This window comes from Microcebus murinus, chromosome 4 (assembly GCF_040939455.1).
Source record: "Microcebus murinus isolate Inina chromosome 4, M.murinus_Inina_mat1.0, whole genome shotgun sequence".
NCBI classification, from domain to species: domain Eukaryota; kingdom Metazoa; phylum Chordata; class Mammalia; order Primates; family Cheirogaleidae; genus Microcebus; species Microcebus murinus.
The window spans coordinates 104324557-104343248 of record NC_134107.1 but is presented as its reverse complement, the minus strand read 5'-3'; the positions used below and the strand labels follow the sequence as shown (position 1 = coordinate 104343248).

Genomic DNA, 18692 nt, shown 5'->3' with positions numbered 1-18692 from the left:
TAATGTGCTATGAGCTGCTTTGAAAACAACTTTCATGACTTGAGGTTAGAGAAACACTGAATTGAATGACAAACAACCTTCCAGAATAGGAATTCCTGTACCACCAGGTACTAGTTATCTTATCTTTGGCCAATTATTCTATGCCACTGAACATCAGTATCTTCATTTATGAAATTCGAATAAAAATAATGTCTTTGTGGTTATTGTAACTATTAAATAAGATCATGAATATTAAAGAACTTTGTAAAAGAGAAATTCATAGGGTTAGTAAATGGGTTTCCCAAGACTAGAGTTAATTATGTATACCAACCAGCAATCCATGTCAGAAGGTAGAGTCTTATTCAGAATCTAGGTATAGCTTGCATTAATTCTTTCATATTTTTTCACCATTTCTTGGTCTTATGATATGTTCCTTGTTTTGAGAAAATCTTTCTTAAGGAAAGCCCATTCATCAGGACCTGAGATAAAGCTAGTATATCCCAACAGGTATTTCTTCTTTTATTCTGTTCTAACATTTGGCAAGATTGTAAAAAATACTTTCTTTCTTAAGAGTAGGAATTAGAATACTCCACATGAAAAGAGAAATAAACTAAGCACCATAGTTTGTTTCTAAGGCAGTATGGGCAATATTTGTACTAAGTAGAAGTGTTAATCATGGTTTTATTTTTTTACAGATATTTCTCACTTCCAACTGAGTCACTTCTCCTCATATGTCAGCTTGGATAATGAACTGAATGAGAATGTTTATGCCCCCATGCCATGATGTGGCAAAGAAACTTGGCAAATGGAGCAGAAGTATAGACTCTCTATTAATGTTCATTGGTGACCTTGGCCAACCTGGGGTGGAATATCTTTTATCACTCAATGACTTCCTCTTGGACCATCCTGAATAAGAAGATGCTCAAATGGTCCAGCCTTGTGAAACCAAGGCAGTGAATGTTATAGTGTGCATAAGTGTCCTGCTGCAGGATCCTGCTGAGGCCCTGACTGGCACCCTGCCACCTGTCTATATCTGCACCAGAGGCAGCAAAAATGTAAGGCAAAACTGGTGCTGTTGGGCCAGGCATGATGGCTCACACCTGTAATCCTAGCACTCTGGGAGGCCAAGGTGGGAGGATCGTTTAAGCTCAGGAGTTCGAGACCAGCCTGAGCAAGAGTGAGACCCCTGTCTCTACTAGAAGATAGAAAGAAATTAATTTGCCAACTAAAAATATGTAGAAAAAATTAGCCGGGCATGGTGGTACATGCCTATAGTCCCAGCTACCCGGGAGGCTGAGGCAAGAGGATCGCTTGAGTCTAGGAGTTTGAGGTTGCTGCGAGCTAGGCTGATGCCATGGCACTCTAGCCTGGGCAACAGAAGTGAAACTCTGTCTCAAAAAATAAAAAATAAAAACGAAAAACAAAAAAACTGGTGCTGCTGAAAGCCCAGCATCTACTATCTGGATCCATAGCTTTCCTATCTGAGGGAATTTTTGTCAGAAAAAAGCTGTGAAGTCCATCTGTGATGCTATTCTTTGTCAAAAAGATGAGTACTATCTGAAGCAGAATTAACCTCTACATGCAGGGGGTAAGACAGAGTTTTAAAACAGAGTTTATTCATAAGCACTGATACAAACAAGAAAAATTGCACTAATCAAAACATTATGAAGACAAGCTTGTCTGGTAAGGAAGGAAATTGTTTGAAAATGTTCTATAAATCTAAACCATTGGCCATTTCTGTGTCCTCACAGAATCATTCCAAGAATTGCTGTTTGATTTGGATATAACTGGAAACTCCCCACCACACGCAGCAGATGCCTTCAAGAGTTCAAGGAAACACCAGCTCAGCTCAGAGCACAACATAAATGACTGTAGAGGCAAATTGTCCTTTCTCTTGGGTATTTGTTCAAGAAGCAGCATAAAAGTCTCCAGGAATCTGTTCTCTTGCATGAAGAGGAGGATTATCTCAAACTACATAAGTCTTTGCAAATAGATGTACAAAAGCTTTTTAACCAGAGTTTGGTCATGGGGATTGAGGTGGACAAGAGTAGTGAGAAGGTTTTTCCCTCGAGGTCAAACACTGAGAAGGTTTTACCCTCAAGGTCAAATCTTTGCCCACAGAGTATATTCCAGCTTATCCTCTCTGGACACTTCCCCATCAGACACACCAGTGAGCTCCCAGGACAGTGCTTTTCTCAGATTTCTGAACATTGTGTGTTTATACCCACTGAAACTTCTCCAATACATTGCAGTTTTCAGGCCAAAGAAAACAGAAAAACTGTCTTCTTACTGTAGCAGTTCTGGCCTTGTTTCTGGAATGCCTGGTCCCTCATCAGGGCAGGCCAGCAGCTGCCTGGCTTATACAAAAAGGACACAAAAGATTGGCATTCACAAACACATTCTGTAACTCTTCATCCCACCATGTGGTTGAGAAATGATGTGGCCAGTGTGAAAAACTGATCCCTCAAAAAGAAAGCAAAGGCAGCCAGACCAGAGAAAAAAAAGATAGTTTCTCTAGAAGAACATTTGGAGCCACCTCCAAATGCTTCTGGTGTCCTAGAAGAAAACTGACTGCAGCAGGAACAGAATGACATTCCCTTAAGGGCAGCTAAGGGACTGGGAGCTGTGCAGTCAGCCCAGTGGTGTACTTCTCCCTGCCAGGATTCAGACGGACTCTGTAGCTCAAAATCCAGCCAGGTGGAAAGCAAACTCAAGCTGTGTGTGAAGTCACACAGGAAGTAGAGCATGGTTGTCAGGGCTCCTCTGATTCTCTACCTTGTGGAGGAGCCTCAGTCAGCTCTTGGACTATGGATTCAGTGGCCAGCCCAGACTCAGGGCCTACAGTTGTCTATGATGTTGGGGACAAATATTGAACCACAGACATTAACCACAATAAGAAACTGATGTCCACAAGAACAGGAAATGGGACAATAATAAGATAAAGATAATGATTATTATGACCCGTTTGTATAAGATACCTGGAAGAGGTAGCATAAGGATAATGATTGTTAATACTTATGGCAGGAAGAAATAATAATTCTCTTTATTGAAATGATATTGTAAAATTTTTATGCCAAAAAATAATTGTTACTCAGATATTTAGAGCCTTTTCTTTGTTAAAGCACGGGATTGGTCCTGTCATGTGGTTTTAGAATTACTAGCAGAGGGCCAGAGAAAACATCCTCTGTAGAGGAAGCATGTCTTATGTGAAGAGTCTGTGAGATTAATGTCCTGAGAGGACCAGGATGTCACAAATGAGGAATAAAGGACACGGAGAGAGAGGAAGTTGTACAGAGAAACCATCCACATTTTAATAAATAGCCAAGAAATATGCTACTAACAAAAGCATTAAGAATAAAAGCATGTCTGGTAATGAAGAAAAGCATGTCAGACTTTTCTCTAAATCTAAGCCAATGGCCATTTCTGTGGCATTTTGCAGTCACATGTCCTCACAGAATCATTCCAGGAACCAGCCCATTCATGCAGCCAGAGTGGAGAAAATAGTGATTAAAGAACCCTGGGTAGCATGGTATCAGGTTTTTTCATTGGCTGTATTTGTTGATTTCTTTTTTTCACTAGAAATGAAGTCGTTTTCAAAGGCTTCAGGAAAAAGAGATGGGAAAGAATAGAAAATGGTTGCTCAAGATATCCTAGTCTTCCAAAATTAGTAGCATTTTTCTTGCCTACTTAAAACTTTCATAAAATATGGGAGTTTGTTACATAAAGACATGGGTGTTTAAAATATAAATATGCTCAAACAGAATACATCTATGATGAAAACTTTTTTAACCTGAGAAGGCTTTGAATGTCTCTAAACTTCTAGTCTTGCTGTAGAAGACATCTGTCTTTATAAAATATTCCTTTCATGAGTTGAACAGACTGTGATTCTGAAACAGGAACTTATTACCTGATATTTTTATAACAATCTTGCTTTTCCTCTTCAAAAGAAACTAGATTGTTGCTTGTTAAAAACACAGCCAGTGCACTCATCAGCAAAAAGCTTGATAACTTTTTATTGGTGTTTAGACTTTGGTATCTTGAGTCCGTAGGGTTTCCTGGTTGGACTTTCTCACAGCTCTTACAAAGCTCTAGGTGGTGACTGAATTTATCCTCCTGCACATAAAGGGTCTGGAGATGATGCTTTTTGTTTTGTTTTTGTCCTTCTACATTTTCATCCTTGTGGGGAACCTGCTCATCCTACTGGCTTTGTCTCCACTCAGCATCATACCCCAGTATTCCTCTTCCTGTGCAAGCTGTCTTTTTTTCACATAGTTTTCTTTTCTGTGAGATCCCCAAGATCATACTCTACCTCTCAGGGAACAGCCACACCATCTGTTATGTAGGTTGCAGGTCCCAGCTCTTCTTTCACCATTTCCTGGGCAATACTGAGAGTTTCCTATATTCGGTGATGGCCTACAACTTCTTTGTTGCTATATGTCACCATCTACACTATACCATTGTCATGAGCCACAGAGTAAGCAGCATCCTCCCCTTGGGGGACCTCATTTTTGGGCTACATTCAGGCCACATTTCTCACCACTCTAACCTTCCAATTGCCCTGCCATGGCCCCAGTGAGGTGGACTATTACTTCTTGATATTACAATGATGCTGAAGCTGGCTTTTGCAGACATGTCAGCTCTAAAGATGGTGGAGTTCATTAACATGGGCCTCATGCCCCTTGGTCTTTTCTTCTTATTCTTCCTCCTGTAGTCACATCATCTGTTCCATCCTGCAGATCTGCTCTGCCAAGGGCCGACATTGCTTTCTCCACCTGCAGTGGCAATCTCACTGCCATCCTGCTTTTCTACCTGCTAGTGGTCCTCATATACCAGAGGTCAACCCAAAGCCCCTGTCTGGGTGTAGATGTTCAGATCCTGAATAACCTGGTAACCCCGATGCTGACCTCCTTGATCTACAGCCTGAGGAGCAAGGAAGTGAAATCATTGCTGAAGAAAGTATTACATCAACTGGTCTTCCTTCCTGAGCATTTGTAGAAACAGATAAGTAGCTAACACTTCCACCACGTTTGTAGGTTAGAAAACATTTTTATTCTCACAAATATTTTTGAGCTTGAGAACACAGGTATTATTATCATCTCCATTTTACAATGTTGGGACTAAGACACAAAGAATTAAAGTAACTTGTCTAAGGACACTTAAGGACCGAATGGCAGAATGAAGACTCTTGGGCTGGTTTTCTGACTCTGGACCTGCCATCTCTTGAGGACAAGGTAGTGCTCAAGATGGAGGGATGGGACCCTTCCCATGGACCTTCTGCTTCTTCATCTTTATTTTCTTCATCCTCCTCCATCCTCTCCTCCTCTTCCCACCCCACACTGGCACTTCTTCCTCTTGGCTGCATTATTTTATCTTCAAATGCCTACACTGGATAAACCCTCAGCTTATTGTTCTCAGAGTTGTTGAAAAAGTGGGAGAAGTGCATCTCCATGGCTTCCAATGGAATTCTGTTACTTGTATACCATAAAGTGCTGTAAAGAGAAGGACTTGTGGCCAGGTCCTGAAGCAGGTTTCTTATAGGCAAAGCAGAGGTATGTGTACTGTGTCACTTCCAAACCCTGCCCATTGGGCTTAGACCTGGAAAGAGGTCCTGGCTATGAACAGGCAGCATGTGTGTCAGAACAGAAGATAGGTAGGGGAACCCATGGAGTAGTGACTGTGCTGTGATTCTGTGTGACAAAGTGTGGATTTGGCTTTGTTTTGCTCTGCACAACAAGGGGAAAGTATTAGGTCCAAGCTGTCATTGTTGTGTGTTCTTGGCATCTCTGTTTACTAAAAGAGTTTGACATACAAGATCCAACTCCAGCTGGATTCTGATTTCTTTAAAGGCTTCTCTGTCCTCCTCCAAAATTTCTGGCAGATATCCCTGTATTTTCCAGTTATTTCTTGTTGATCCTTTCTGAATGTGTTATAAAACCAATACCTATTGTGAATTTCACTTACTTGTTTTGTATTACCTACAGTGTCTACAGAGAGCAAAACTATGATGATGATATCCAAAGTTGAAACCTATAATATACATACTGAAAGTGAAACTAAGAAGATGGCCAGTGACATGGCATGGGGAGGACTGGGAAGGGGGGTTTTCAAAGGCATGTTCACAGGGGTCAAGGCCTGTTCTGTTTATTCCCTTCTCTCCCTGGACTGTGTTGATTTGTTCTAAATCAAATTGATTGAAAGAATAAATAACCAGTCAGAAATAATGGTTTCAATTATTCAATTTGGAATTTTTTCTTTTATGATCAACAATACTTTTACCTTTACAAAAGTAATTATTCAAGCTGAGAGAATAGCATTATTACACTCATTGTTATATTTTGTCTTAGTTCACTTAGGGTAATAGGGGAAAAATACTTTAATTATTGGACTGCTAAATTAGTGAGAAACAGTCCCACCCTATTATTTATCATTCTATATTTTACATTTTGTCTAAAATACTAATTTAACTTTTGGTTCAGTAATATTCTATCATAATGATACCATTAGAAAGCTGTTCTTCATTGTCCTGTTGGATGTCTTTTGTTTAGAAAAAAGATTTTGAGATAGGAGGGAGAGAAAAAAATAATAAAAACTTTTAAAAAGATTTTATCAAACATTAAATGGAATAATCTTAATGAGAAATATGCAAAGTATAAAGAACTATAATACATTGACACATGTGTCCCCTTATCCAGTTTATGGACAAGAATAATGCCAGCATCTTGCAAGTTCCCAGTGGGTCCTCACACATCCCATTCTATTCACTTTCCCTAGAAGTCATCATGCTCTTGAATTTTCTATTTATTTATTCCACTTTTTTTCCTTGAGTTTTACCTTATATGTTAGTGTCCCTAAACACCATATTGCAAGGCTTTGAAATTTTACTAACATAATTTTACTGAAATTTGCTGTTTTCACTAAATATTAGTTTTTTTGGGGGGGGCAAGGAATCATGACTTCTTTATTGAGGGAACTACTTTTAGCCTCCAGTTTACCTATATTTAATGTTTTGATGCTGCAAATTGATCAGTACCCATTTTATAAATGTCAGAATATTATTGGGGTACAAACGCTTTGGTTACATAAATTGCCTTTCAGCTGCCTGAGTCAGGGTTACAAGCTTGCCCAGCCCCCAGACATTATGCACCACACCCATTAGGTGTGAATTTACCTATCCTCTTTGCACCTCCTCAACACCCAATGAATGCTACTTCCATATGTGCACGTAAGTATTGATCAATTAGTGCCAATTTAATGTGTAATGTGGAACATGTGGTGCTTGCTTTTGCATTCTTGTGATACTTCATTTAGAATAATGGGCTCCAGCTCCATCCAGGATAATAAGAGAATACCATTATTTTATGGCTTGAGTAGTACTCCATGATATACATATACCACGTTTTATTAAGCCACTCATGTATTTATGCGCACTTGCATTGTTTCCACATCTTTGCAAATGTAAATTGTGCTGCTATAAACATTTGAGTGCAGATGTCTTTTTTATAGAATGTCTTTTTTTCCTTTGAGTAAATACCCAGTAGTAAGATTGCTGATCAAATGGTAGTTTCACTTTTAGTTCTTTGAGGTATCTCCATATTACTTTTCACAGAGGTTGTACTAGTTGGCAGTCCCACCAGCAGTGTAAGAGTGTTCCTAGCTCTCCACATCCATGCTAACATTTGTTGTTTTGAGACTTTCTGATAAAAGCCATTATCACAGGAGCAAAGTGATATCTTATTGTGGTTTTGGTTTGCATTTCTCTGGTGATTGGAGATGTTGAGCATTTTTTTCATATGTTTGTTAGCAATTAGTCTATCTTCTTTTGAAAAGTTTTAATTCATGTCCTTTGCCCACTTTTTAATGGGGATGTTTGATTTTTTTCTTGCTGATTTTCCTGAGTTCTAAATATATTCTTGTTATCAGCCCTTTATCAGATGTGTAGCATGCAAGTATTTTTTTCCATTCTGTAGGTTGTCTATTCATTCTAATGATAGTTTCCTTGGCTGTGCAAAAGTTTCTCCATTTGATCAGAGCCCATTTATTTATTTCTGATGTTGCTATGATTGCTTTTGGGATCTTCTTCTTAATTTCTTTGATTTTTTAAATTTATTTTTTATTTTTAGTTGACTCATAATAATTGTATATGTTTATGGAATACAGAATGATGTATATGTATATAATGTGTAATAATCACATTAGGGTAATTAGCATATCTATCCCCTCAAAGATTTATCATTTCTTTGTGTTGAGGACATTCAAAATTTTCTCTTCTAGCTTTTTGAAAATATATGATAAATTATTGTTAACACCATTTACCCTACAATTGTATAGAATACCAGAACTCATTCTTGCTATCTAGCTATAATTTTGTAGCTGTTAACTGATCTCTTTCCATCCTTCCTTTTCTCATCCTAACCTTCCCAGCCTATAATAACCATGGTTATACTCTCTGCTTCTATGAGCTCAAATTTTTTTTAGCTTTCACATGTGAGTGAGAACATGCAATATTTACTTTCTGTGCCTGACTTCTTTTAACTAACCAAATTACATATTGCATATTGCCAAAATGTGATATCCCATTGTATGAACATGTAAACATTTATTTCCTGATTTTGTTTTTATTCATAAACAAATATGCATTTCCAAAATGTGGTCAGGATTTCAGGGTGGAACAAGATGGTGGATGAGAGAAACTGCCAGCCAGAGTGTCTCTGTAAAAAAGACAGATTTTAGAAGAAAGTAGAGGAGATAAGCAAGCAGACAAGCATACATCAGATGAGGGTCAGAAGGAGGGGTACGTGAGACTACAGGAGACTCCACAGAAAGAGGTTGTGGAGGAGAACTGGAAGAAGAGAGCTCCCGAGAAGCTTGGAGACCGGCAGACAAGGGTAGGTGGCACAGTTAACTTTCCCCTCCCTTGCATCTCAGACTGCTGGTGGGCTCCTCTGCAGTTGGAGAGACCTGCAGACACCAGCCCAGACACGGCCGCCGCCAGTGAGTAGTAAGCCTATTGTGGACATGGCACCAGGCTCCCAACTCCCTTGGGGCACTTCCCTGTGCAGAGACCTGAGCCACTCTACAGGCACCATATTACTTCATTCTCCCCTCCCCCTTCCCTATCCACGGCTGCGAAGAGAGACAATATAACTACCAGCTGGAAGCATCTCCAGGGAATAGGACCTTTCCTTTTGTGGCCCTACAGCTGACTGAAAGGTACTCAGATGGTGAGCTCCTTACGCGCCAGCCCTCCCAGAGGCTGATGGCTTGGTGACTCCAGGAGAACAGGGCAGATCCTGAGGCTGAGACATCGACCCAGCTTGGGCACCCAATGGGTGAATTAGTACTGGCACTCCTCTCCCTGGTGGGGTCAAGGATTGAATTCTGGGGCCGAGAGGTCAGACCTGCAGACCAGATCCATGCACCCAGGTCTCGCATTGTCCTGGGGTACAAAAGGGATATTCGTGAACGAGCCTACTAAGGTGTGGGTACCTTCAGGGGCAGATCAGTGTGCTTGAAGGCAACCATCCTCCCACAGAAGTTCTGTGTACCCAACTCAGGCTGCGATCCTATGCAGGGAAACTCCCGGCCCCCATCACAGCCAGGGGAGACCCGCTGGTGTGAGGTCTTGCCTGCTGGCAGAGGCCCGGGAGAAGCCGCATAGTTGGGGAGGGTGGAAAGGAGAGAGACCTGCTCCAGAATGCAGGTCTCAGACAGCCCCATCCCCACATGGAAACTTTCCAGCTGAGTGGGGCCATTCTAGCCCTTCCCTGACAGCTTTGTCCAGAAGCAGTGAACAGACCTTTGACCCCTGCTAACAGCATTTGTGGTGCTTGAGGGCAGATTATTCAACCCAGCTGTGCCCAGAATCACTTCCAGATCTGCTCTCACTGAGGTGGAGAAAAGGACACACCTGGAAGTCCCAGGGCCCCACCCACCACCTGAGGCACTAGAGTTCCTCTCCAGAGGAACAAGAGCTAGTTACAGGACCCAAAAACAACACTCTAGCCTCCTCTGCCCAGCAAGCGCCACCTACTGACAGGGAGGTCATTCTGCATACACTTTCACAGCACCTAGTGACTCATCACACAGGGTGTGGTCGAATCTCACCCACAAACACCACCTACTGGTTCAGAGACTAAACAGGGCGTGTCATTATCCAAACAAAAATCTAAAGGTAAGAAGCAACAACTGATCCAGATGGGAAGAAATCAGCAAAAGAACTCTGGAAGTATGTACACTCAAACAGCACACCCCCAAAGAGGAACACCAGCACTTTAGAAACGGACATCAACCAAAATCAGAACACTACAATGACAGAAGAAGAATTTTGAACATGGATTGTAAGAAAATTCAATAACTTGTAAGAAAAAATGGATAACCAACACAAAGAAACCTCAAAAGAAAAATCCAGGACCTTGAAGAAAAATTCACTAAAGAAATTGAAATAATAAAGAAAAATCAAACCTAACTCCTAGAAATGAAGAATCTATTCAGGGAACTACAAAACACAGTGGAAAGCCTCAAGAACAGGGTAGATCAAACAGAAGAAAGAATCTCAGAGATTGAAGATAACGCCTTCTAATTAAATAAATCAGTCACAGAGGTAGAGAAGAGAAATAAGAGAAAAGAGCAAAGCCTACAAGAAATGTGGGATTATGTGAAGAAACCTAATGTGAGGGTTAAAGGGATTCCAGAAGGGGTAGAAGAAAACACGCAAGGGTTGGATAAGCTATTTGAACATATAATAGAGGAAAATTTCCCAGACCTTGCTAAAAATCTAGACATTTTAGTGCCAGAAGCTCAAAGGACCCCTGGGAGATTAAATGCAAACAAGAAGACACCATGACATGCAATCATCACACTAACCAAAATATCAAATAAAGAGGCCCTTCTATGAGCTATAAGGTGAAAGAAGCAAGTAACATACAAAGGAAAGCCAATTCGAATAACACCAGACTTCTCTACTGAAACCTTACAAGCAAGAAGAGACTGGGGCCCCATTCTCACTCTTCTGAGACAGAATAATGCCTAGCCTAGAATCTTGTACCCTGAAAAACTAAGTTTTGTGTACAAAGGAGAAATCAACACATTTTCAGATAAGCAAAGACTGAGGGAATTCACCAAGACAAGACCGGCCCTACAATAAGTACTCAAAACAGTGTTACCCACAGATCAGCACAATAAACACTCACGAATGTAAATCTACTCAAAGCTAAAGATCAAAGCCCAGACACTACAATGGCTAAAGAGAGAAAACAAAGCAACAAAGTTCAACCCAACATAATGAACAGAAATCTGCCCCACCTATCAGTTCTCTCAATAAATTTGAGTGGCGTGAACTCCCCACTCAAGAGACAGAGGCTGGCCAAATGGGTAAAAAATTATAAGCCAAGTATGTGCTTCAATCCACAAAGTAATACAAAACAAAGAAGTTCACTATATCAATGGTGAAGGGTACAGTTCAACAAGAAGACATAATAATTCTAAATATGTATGCACCCAACCTTGGTGCACCCAGATTCATAAAGGAAACTCTACTTCATCTAAACAAATGGCTAAACAACACCATAATACCCTGAGACACATGCACTCGAATGTTTATAGCAGCAAAATTCACAATTGCAAAGATGTGGAAACAACCCAAGTGCCCATCAATACATAAGTGGATTAATAAAATGTGGTATATGTATACCATAGAGTACTATTCAGCTTTAAGGAACAATGGTGATATAGCACCTTTTGTATTTTCCTCAATAGAGCTGGAACCCATTCTACTAAGTGAAGTATCCCAAGAATGGAAACATAAGCACCACATGTACTCACCAAAAAATTATTATTAACAGATCAACACCTAAGTGGTCATATAGGAATAACATCTATCGGGTGTCTGGCAGATGGGGGGGAGGGCATGGAAATATACATACGTAATGAGTGCGATGTGCACCAACTGGGGGATGGACATGCTTGAAGCTCTGACTCGAGGAGGTAGGGGGCCATGGGCAATATACATAACATTTGTACCCCTATAATATGCTGAAGAAATAAATAAACAAATAAATAAATAAATATCCCACCAAGAGTCTCCTGAAATTGATAAATAAATTCACCAAGTCTCAGCATACAAAATCAATGTACATAAATATACTAGCATTTCTATATACTAATAACATTCATGCTGAGAGTCAAATCAAAGACTCAGTATCATTCATGATTGCTAGATAAAATAAGAAACCTAAGAATATACTAAACCAAGAAAGTGAAAGATCTCTATAAAACGAACTATGAAATGCTGAAGAAAGTAATTATAGAAGAAACAAGCAAATGGAAAAACATCTTGTGTTCATGGATAGGTAGAATCAATATTGTTAAAGTGTTCATTGTACCCAAAGTAATTTACAAATTCAATGCAATTCCCATCAAGTTACTAAAGTTATACTTCTGGAAAAAAATAATTCTATGCTTTGTTTCAAATCAGAGAAGAGCCCAAATAGCCAAAGAAATCCTAAGCAAAAGAACAAATCTGGAGGCATTGCATTACTAGACTTCAAACTATACTACATGACTACAGTAACCAAAACAGCATAGGATTTATACAAAAATGGAGACAAAAATGAATGGAACAGAACAGAGAGGCCAGACATAAAAGCATCTACCTACACCAAAGTGATCTCTGACAAAGCAGACAACAATGTACAGTGGGGACAAGATGTCCTATTCAATAAATGTTGCTGGGAATGTTAGACAGCCACATGCTGAAGAATGAAAGAGGACTCCTACCTCTTACCACTCACAAATATTAATTCAAGATGGATAGAAAACTGATATTGAAGAAATGAAACCATAAAAATCCTAGAGGAAAAATTCTCCTAAATATCAGCCTAGCAAAGAATTTATGAAAAAGATCCCAATGACAATCATGGCAACAACAAAAATTAATAACTTAGATTTGATTAAACTAACAACCTTCTGCACAGCTAAGGAAACAATCAACAGAGCAAATAGACAACCTGCAGAATGGGAGAAAATATTTTCAAGCTACACATCCAGTAAAAGGCTAATAACAAGAATTTACAAAGAACTCAAGCAAAAAAAATCAGCAAGAAAATAAACAACCCTATTAAAATGTGGGCAAAAACATGAACAGATGCTTCTCAAAAGAGGAAAGACAAATGGCCAAGAAACATGAAAAAATGCTCAATGTCACTAATCACCAGGGAAATGCAAATTAAAACCACAATGAGATATCCTCCTGGTTAGAGTGTTGTTTTTAAAAAGTCCCAGAACAATAGATGCTGGTGTAGATGCAGAAAGAAATGCTTACACACTGTTGGTGGGACTGCAAATTAGTGCAACCTCTATGGAAAACAGTATGGAGATTCCTCAAAGAACTAAAAGTAGACCTACCATTTGATCCAGCAATTCCACTACTGGGTATCTACCTCAAGAAAAATAAGTCATTTAATGAAAAGGACACCTACACTCGAATGTTTATTGCAGTACAATTTACAATTGTAAAGACATGGAATCAACCCAAGTGCCCACCAATTAATGAGTGGATTTTTTCCAATAATTAAAAAAAATCATTAAAATATTACATCAATGAAATGTGGTATGTACACCATGGAGTACTACTCAGCCATAAAAAGATGAATTAATACCTTTTTCAATAATCTGGATGGAACTGGAGACCCTTCTCCTAAGTTAAGTATCACAAGAATGGAAAATAAAACACCACATGTGCTCATTATTAAATTGAAACTAACCAGTGAACACACAAGTGCACAGAGGGAATTAAAACTCAGTGGAAAGAAACCAAGAAGGAGGGGGGGAGGAGAGGGGAATAAACCAATCTAATGGTACTGTGAACACTATTTGGGTGACAGGCACACTTTTATAGCCAGGACTCAAACATTACAAAACTGATTCATATAACCTAAAACATTTGTGCTGCCTTAATATTCTGAAATAAAAAAATGAAAGTATGACATTTTTTAGATAAAGATATGTTAAAGAAAACAAAAGATGATAATCACAAATATATTAAATTAAAATTATTACATTATTAAATAAATATTTTACAGCTCATTTTCATTAATAATAATGTAATAAAGCTAGAGTTTAATAACCAAATAATAATAAAGAAAAATAAATTGAGAACTTAAAATTGCTAATAATAAGCTTCAACTTGTGAGGTAATTACAAGTACAATTAATTCAACTTATGAGGTAATTACAAGTAAAATTAATTCCAGATGAATGAAACATATACAAGAAGGAATAAAACATGAAATCATTAAAATATTGCATAAGTGAAAACTAATAAATCTTTTATGCAAGAAAAACACTTAAAGCAAGATACCAGATGAGAAAACATGAGAGTCAATTGGTAGAATTTCCTAGAACATTTTAAAAAATATGTACATATAAAAATATATTTAAATGATTATAAATTTAAAAGTACATTTTACCTCCTGGTAAAATATAAATTAATATTCTCAGTTTGTAAAACTTCAGATGAATCAATAAAATAAAAGTACCTCAAAAGAAAGAAATGAATAAAGATCCTAAAAAGCTAATTTGCAAAGATGATATACACATGAAATATCAAAATGTTTACTCATGGTTGTAAAAAGCAATGAAAATAATGACAGCACTAAAATCTCATTATCATTTATACAGCTGGGTAATCATTATGTATGGTAAGTATTTCTTTGGGGAAAAGCCACCTTAAAACTCAAATATAAACAATAAAGAAGGTTTGGGAATTGGGATATTTTAAACCACTGTACAAAGGTGGTGACTGAGAGAATGATATTATTGGAAGAGCACAAACATGTGAGGAACATTCTGGATTCTGGCCAATTGCAAGGTGAAAGCAAGCAGTTGTGAGTGTCTGTCAATCACTGGTGAGGGAAAAGCCTAAGTCTTCCTTCTTTCCTCTTAGCTATAAACAGCAGTTCCAGGCATACATGGGCTTCTCTCAGGAGCATTCCAATAAGAAACATACATGGTATTATGTGCATGCATGTGAAGAACCTTCCATTGGTGTCTTCCTGTTGTTTCTGTGCTCATCAAGGGAATCTGAAAACCTCAGAGCAATCCACTCCCCTGAGACACAAATCAAGTTAAGCTCCTACCCATGTTAGTTTGTTTCCTACACTTCAGCTTGTTTGGTTCTTAACTAGAAAAGGACCACTCTATCTTAACACTGTTTATGTGTTCTTTGCAGCTAGTGCCTGTAAATAGCATGGGGAGAGTGAAGAATTTGGGGGGAAAACTCAGATGAGTTTTACTACTGAAATGATTCACATATTATAAGGTGAGTTCTTAGGTAGATGTAGTTTCCTCTGCTTTTGTTCTTTCATCTCAAATTCTATTCACAGCTAAGATCCTTGGGAGTTGTTAGACATTCTTTCTGAAATCAGTAATCTAGATAGATAAATAGAAGGATAGATAGATAGATGATAATTGAAGGCATACAAATAGAGACTAGGTTGCTACTCATGAATGTTCAAGTAAAACATTAATGCTTTTAATTGAGACTCCTGATTTAAGTCTTACATTACCTTGGACTTCACTTTATAGAAATTTTCATATTTTATCAAATCTGATTATGAATCTATTCTGGAGATTTCGTCCTCCTGATACAGTAGAAATTTCAGAGTTATATTTGTTCCATTTTTGGAATTCTGATATCCATGTTGGTGATCACAATAATTCAGTCTCTGCTATTTATTAATATTCACACAATTGAAAAATATAGCCTTAATGTAACTTAAGCCACATTTGCCAGGGATAGAATAACATTTTACCTTGGCTTTGCTAAGAGCAGACATCCTGGTTTCTCTGTTTTGGTGAACCAGTTTCATATTCTTTTCTCACTGAGGAAAAAGTAACAATTCTGAACTAAGAGAACACTTTGTGTTTAGGCAAAAACCTCATTTCTGCCTCAACTTCAATGGTACATAATCCCAAGTTTTCTTGACAACAAGCTAACACAGTCTCCATTCATTTTTCCTGTCTCAGATCATAGGTGTTAAGTAAGAAACACTGACTCTGTGGAATTGCCTTCTTTTATGAGAGCATTGCTTGGTTTATCAACATGAGTGGCAGGGGAAGATGGTAGAGGAAACAGCATCTCTAACAAAACCAAGGTTACAAAATACTTAGACATCTAGGATAGAAGTGTGTATGATAGAAAGCTGGGCCTAGCCAGCACATTGTGGATGGGACAGCACATATGAACATCATGTTCTTAGAGCCTCATAGAGGATGGTCAAATGTAAGAGAATCAGGGGGACAGTCATGTCTGAAGCTTAATATTTTCTTGATCATTGGGGAAGTTTTGGGAATTCCACTATGGAGTCTTGTCGACATTCCTATCTGCGTGACACCTGAGGCAAGTCCTTTAAAAGCAGATGTTGGTGGGGGCACCAGTAAGAGTACCAGTTATCAAACATGCCAGAAAACCTTAGCTATTAAATTGAGGAGTCTCTGGGGACACTAAATATTTACTATCTTTCTCTAAGAACAAAAAAGCAATTCTGCAATACTGTTGCAAGGTACAATGTTGTATGATGCACTGTCATTATTGAGCAGGTATCACCTGCCAGGCTGTCCTAAGTACTTTAAATGTATCATCTTTTTTAATACTTACAACTGCTGTGTGAGGTGGGTGATGTTAGTAATGCCAAGTGACTTGTGAGGAAACTAGAGAATGATTTAGGTATACTGTAGACTTTAGATGTATCATTGCTACCAACAAACAGTTTTTCCAAGTTTTCCTATGAACCCTGAAGCAAAGATATTATATAATATGGCTAAGTAGGATTGCAAGTAAACCCCAACATTACTTCCCACTGGTATGCACTCCTCATTTAAAACCCTCCCTTTGAGTGTGTGTGTGACCTACAAATATGATGGGAAATAATTTCTTGATTACATAATGCAACATAACACTGTCATGGAAAGCTAGACTCTCCTGCTGGCTTTGAAGAAACTGTCATGTTGTGAAGACCAGGTGGATAGGATCCTAGGACCCAGGGTAAAAACCAGAATAAAACTGGGACTTCTGTCCTAAAACTGTAAGGAACGGAATCCTTCAAACAACCTCAAGTAGCTTGGTAGAGGGTTCTGAGCCTCAGATGAGACTGCAGCCCCAGTTGACACCTTGATTAAAACCTGGGAGACAATGAGCAGAGGGCACAGCTGGCCCGACCCACAGAAAAGGTGAAATAATAAATTTGCATGTTGTGTGCCAATAAGTTTATAGTAATTTTTAAAACAAAAATAGGAATCTAATACAATATGTTTGTTCTTATTTCTTTGTCATGTTAATCTCTATTTGTGTGTGTGCAGTTGTGCATGAATGTGTAAGAGAGAGATACTAAAATATTTCGCCAACACTCTTACCAAAGAAGCTTTGTGCAAACAAATTTCACTATAACTCTTGAGTTATTTATCATGCTTGATGCAATTGCTACATAGAAAATGGACACTTAGTTTTTAATTAACTGCTAAATTCTGGGTGGTCTCTATATCCCCACAGGGAGAGAGATCAAGGGGGAGAAGAAATGTCAAACGTGAGCCTTGTGACGATGTTCATCCTCAGGGGCCTTCCCCATGCCCCAGCGCTGGACACCCCCCTCTTTGGGATCTTCCTGGTGATTTATGTGCTCACTGTGCTGGGGAACCTCCTCATCCTGCTGGTGATCAGGCTGGATTCTCACCTCCACACCCCCATGTACTACTTCCTCACCAACCTGTCCTTCATTGACATGTGGTTCTCCACTGTCACGGTGCCCAAAATGCTCATGACCTTGGTGTCCCCGGGTGGCGGAGCTATCTCCTTCCACAGCTGCATGGCCCAGCTCTATTGCTTCCACCTCCTGGGGAGCACAGAGTGTTTCCTCTACACGGTCATGTCCTATGATCGCTACCTGGCCATCACTTACCCACTCAGGTATGCCAGCATGATGAGTGGGAGAACCTGTGCCCTCCTGGCCACCAGCACTTGGCTCAGTGGCTGTCTGCACTCTGCTGTCCAGACCATACTGACATTCCGTTTGCCCTTCTGTGGGCCCAACCAGATCCAGCACTATCTGTGTGATGCCCCACCTATCCTCAAACTGGCCTGTGCGGACACCGCCACCATTGAGATGGTCATCTTTGTGAGCGTTGGCATGGTGGCCTCGGGCTGCTTTCTCCTGATAGCACTGTCCTACGTGTCCATCGTCTGTTCCATCCTGAGGATCCGCACCTCAGAGGGCAGACACAGAGCCTTTCAGACCTGTGCCTCCCACTGTATTGTGGTCCTTTGTTTCTTTGGTCCTGGTCTTTTCATTTATCTGAGGCCAGGCTCCAGGGATGCTGTGGATGGCATTGTGGCAGTTTTCTACAGTGTATTGACACCCCTTCTCAACCCTGTTGTGTACACCCTGAGGAACAAAGAAGTGAAGAAAGCTCTATTAAAGATTAAAGACAAACTATCACATTCTTAGAGCAAATAAACACTGGAGAGTAAATACGCTAATTTTCAAAATTAGTAATAAAATTTAGTTATTATGAAGTTTATTGTATGCATAATTCTCAGTGTTAAACATTTTTCAAAACCACCTACTCAGAAATATTTCTTTTAAAAAGATTTCTAAGAACTTTTTAAATCATAGCTTTTATTTATGGTGAGTGTACTTATATTCTGAATATTGACATTTGTAT

At 39.1% G+C, this 18692-nt stretch overlaps 2 protein-coding genes across 4 annotated transcripts in view; both read left to right on the top strand.

Moving 5' to 3' along the window:
• The window catches only part of LOC105881620 (rho GTPase-activating protein 20-like), a 59313-nt gene extending 52820 nt beyond the window's left edge, over positions 1–6493 (top strand). For 2 of the 3 annotated variants that reach the window (XM_076002648.1, XM_076002645.1), the window contains one exon: positions 675–6493. The gene's annotated coding sequence lies outside the window, so the exon portion shown is untranslated. The remainder of the gene's footprint in view (positions 1–674) is intronic. The other variant, XM_076002646.1, reaches the window with a different exon arrangement.
• An 11055-nt stretch (positions 6494–17548) lies between these two features.
• LOC105881619 (olfactory receptor 10G9) lies at positions 17549–18475 on the top strand. The gene has a single exon (XM_076001340.1). It carries the CDS (start codon positions 17549–17551, stop codon positions 18473–18475), a length of 927 nt encoding a protein of 308 aa, XP_075857455.1.
• Positions 18476–18692: the final 217 nt, after the last annotated feature.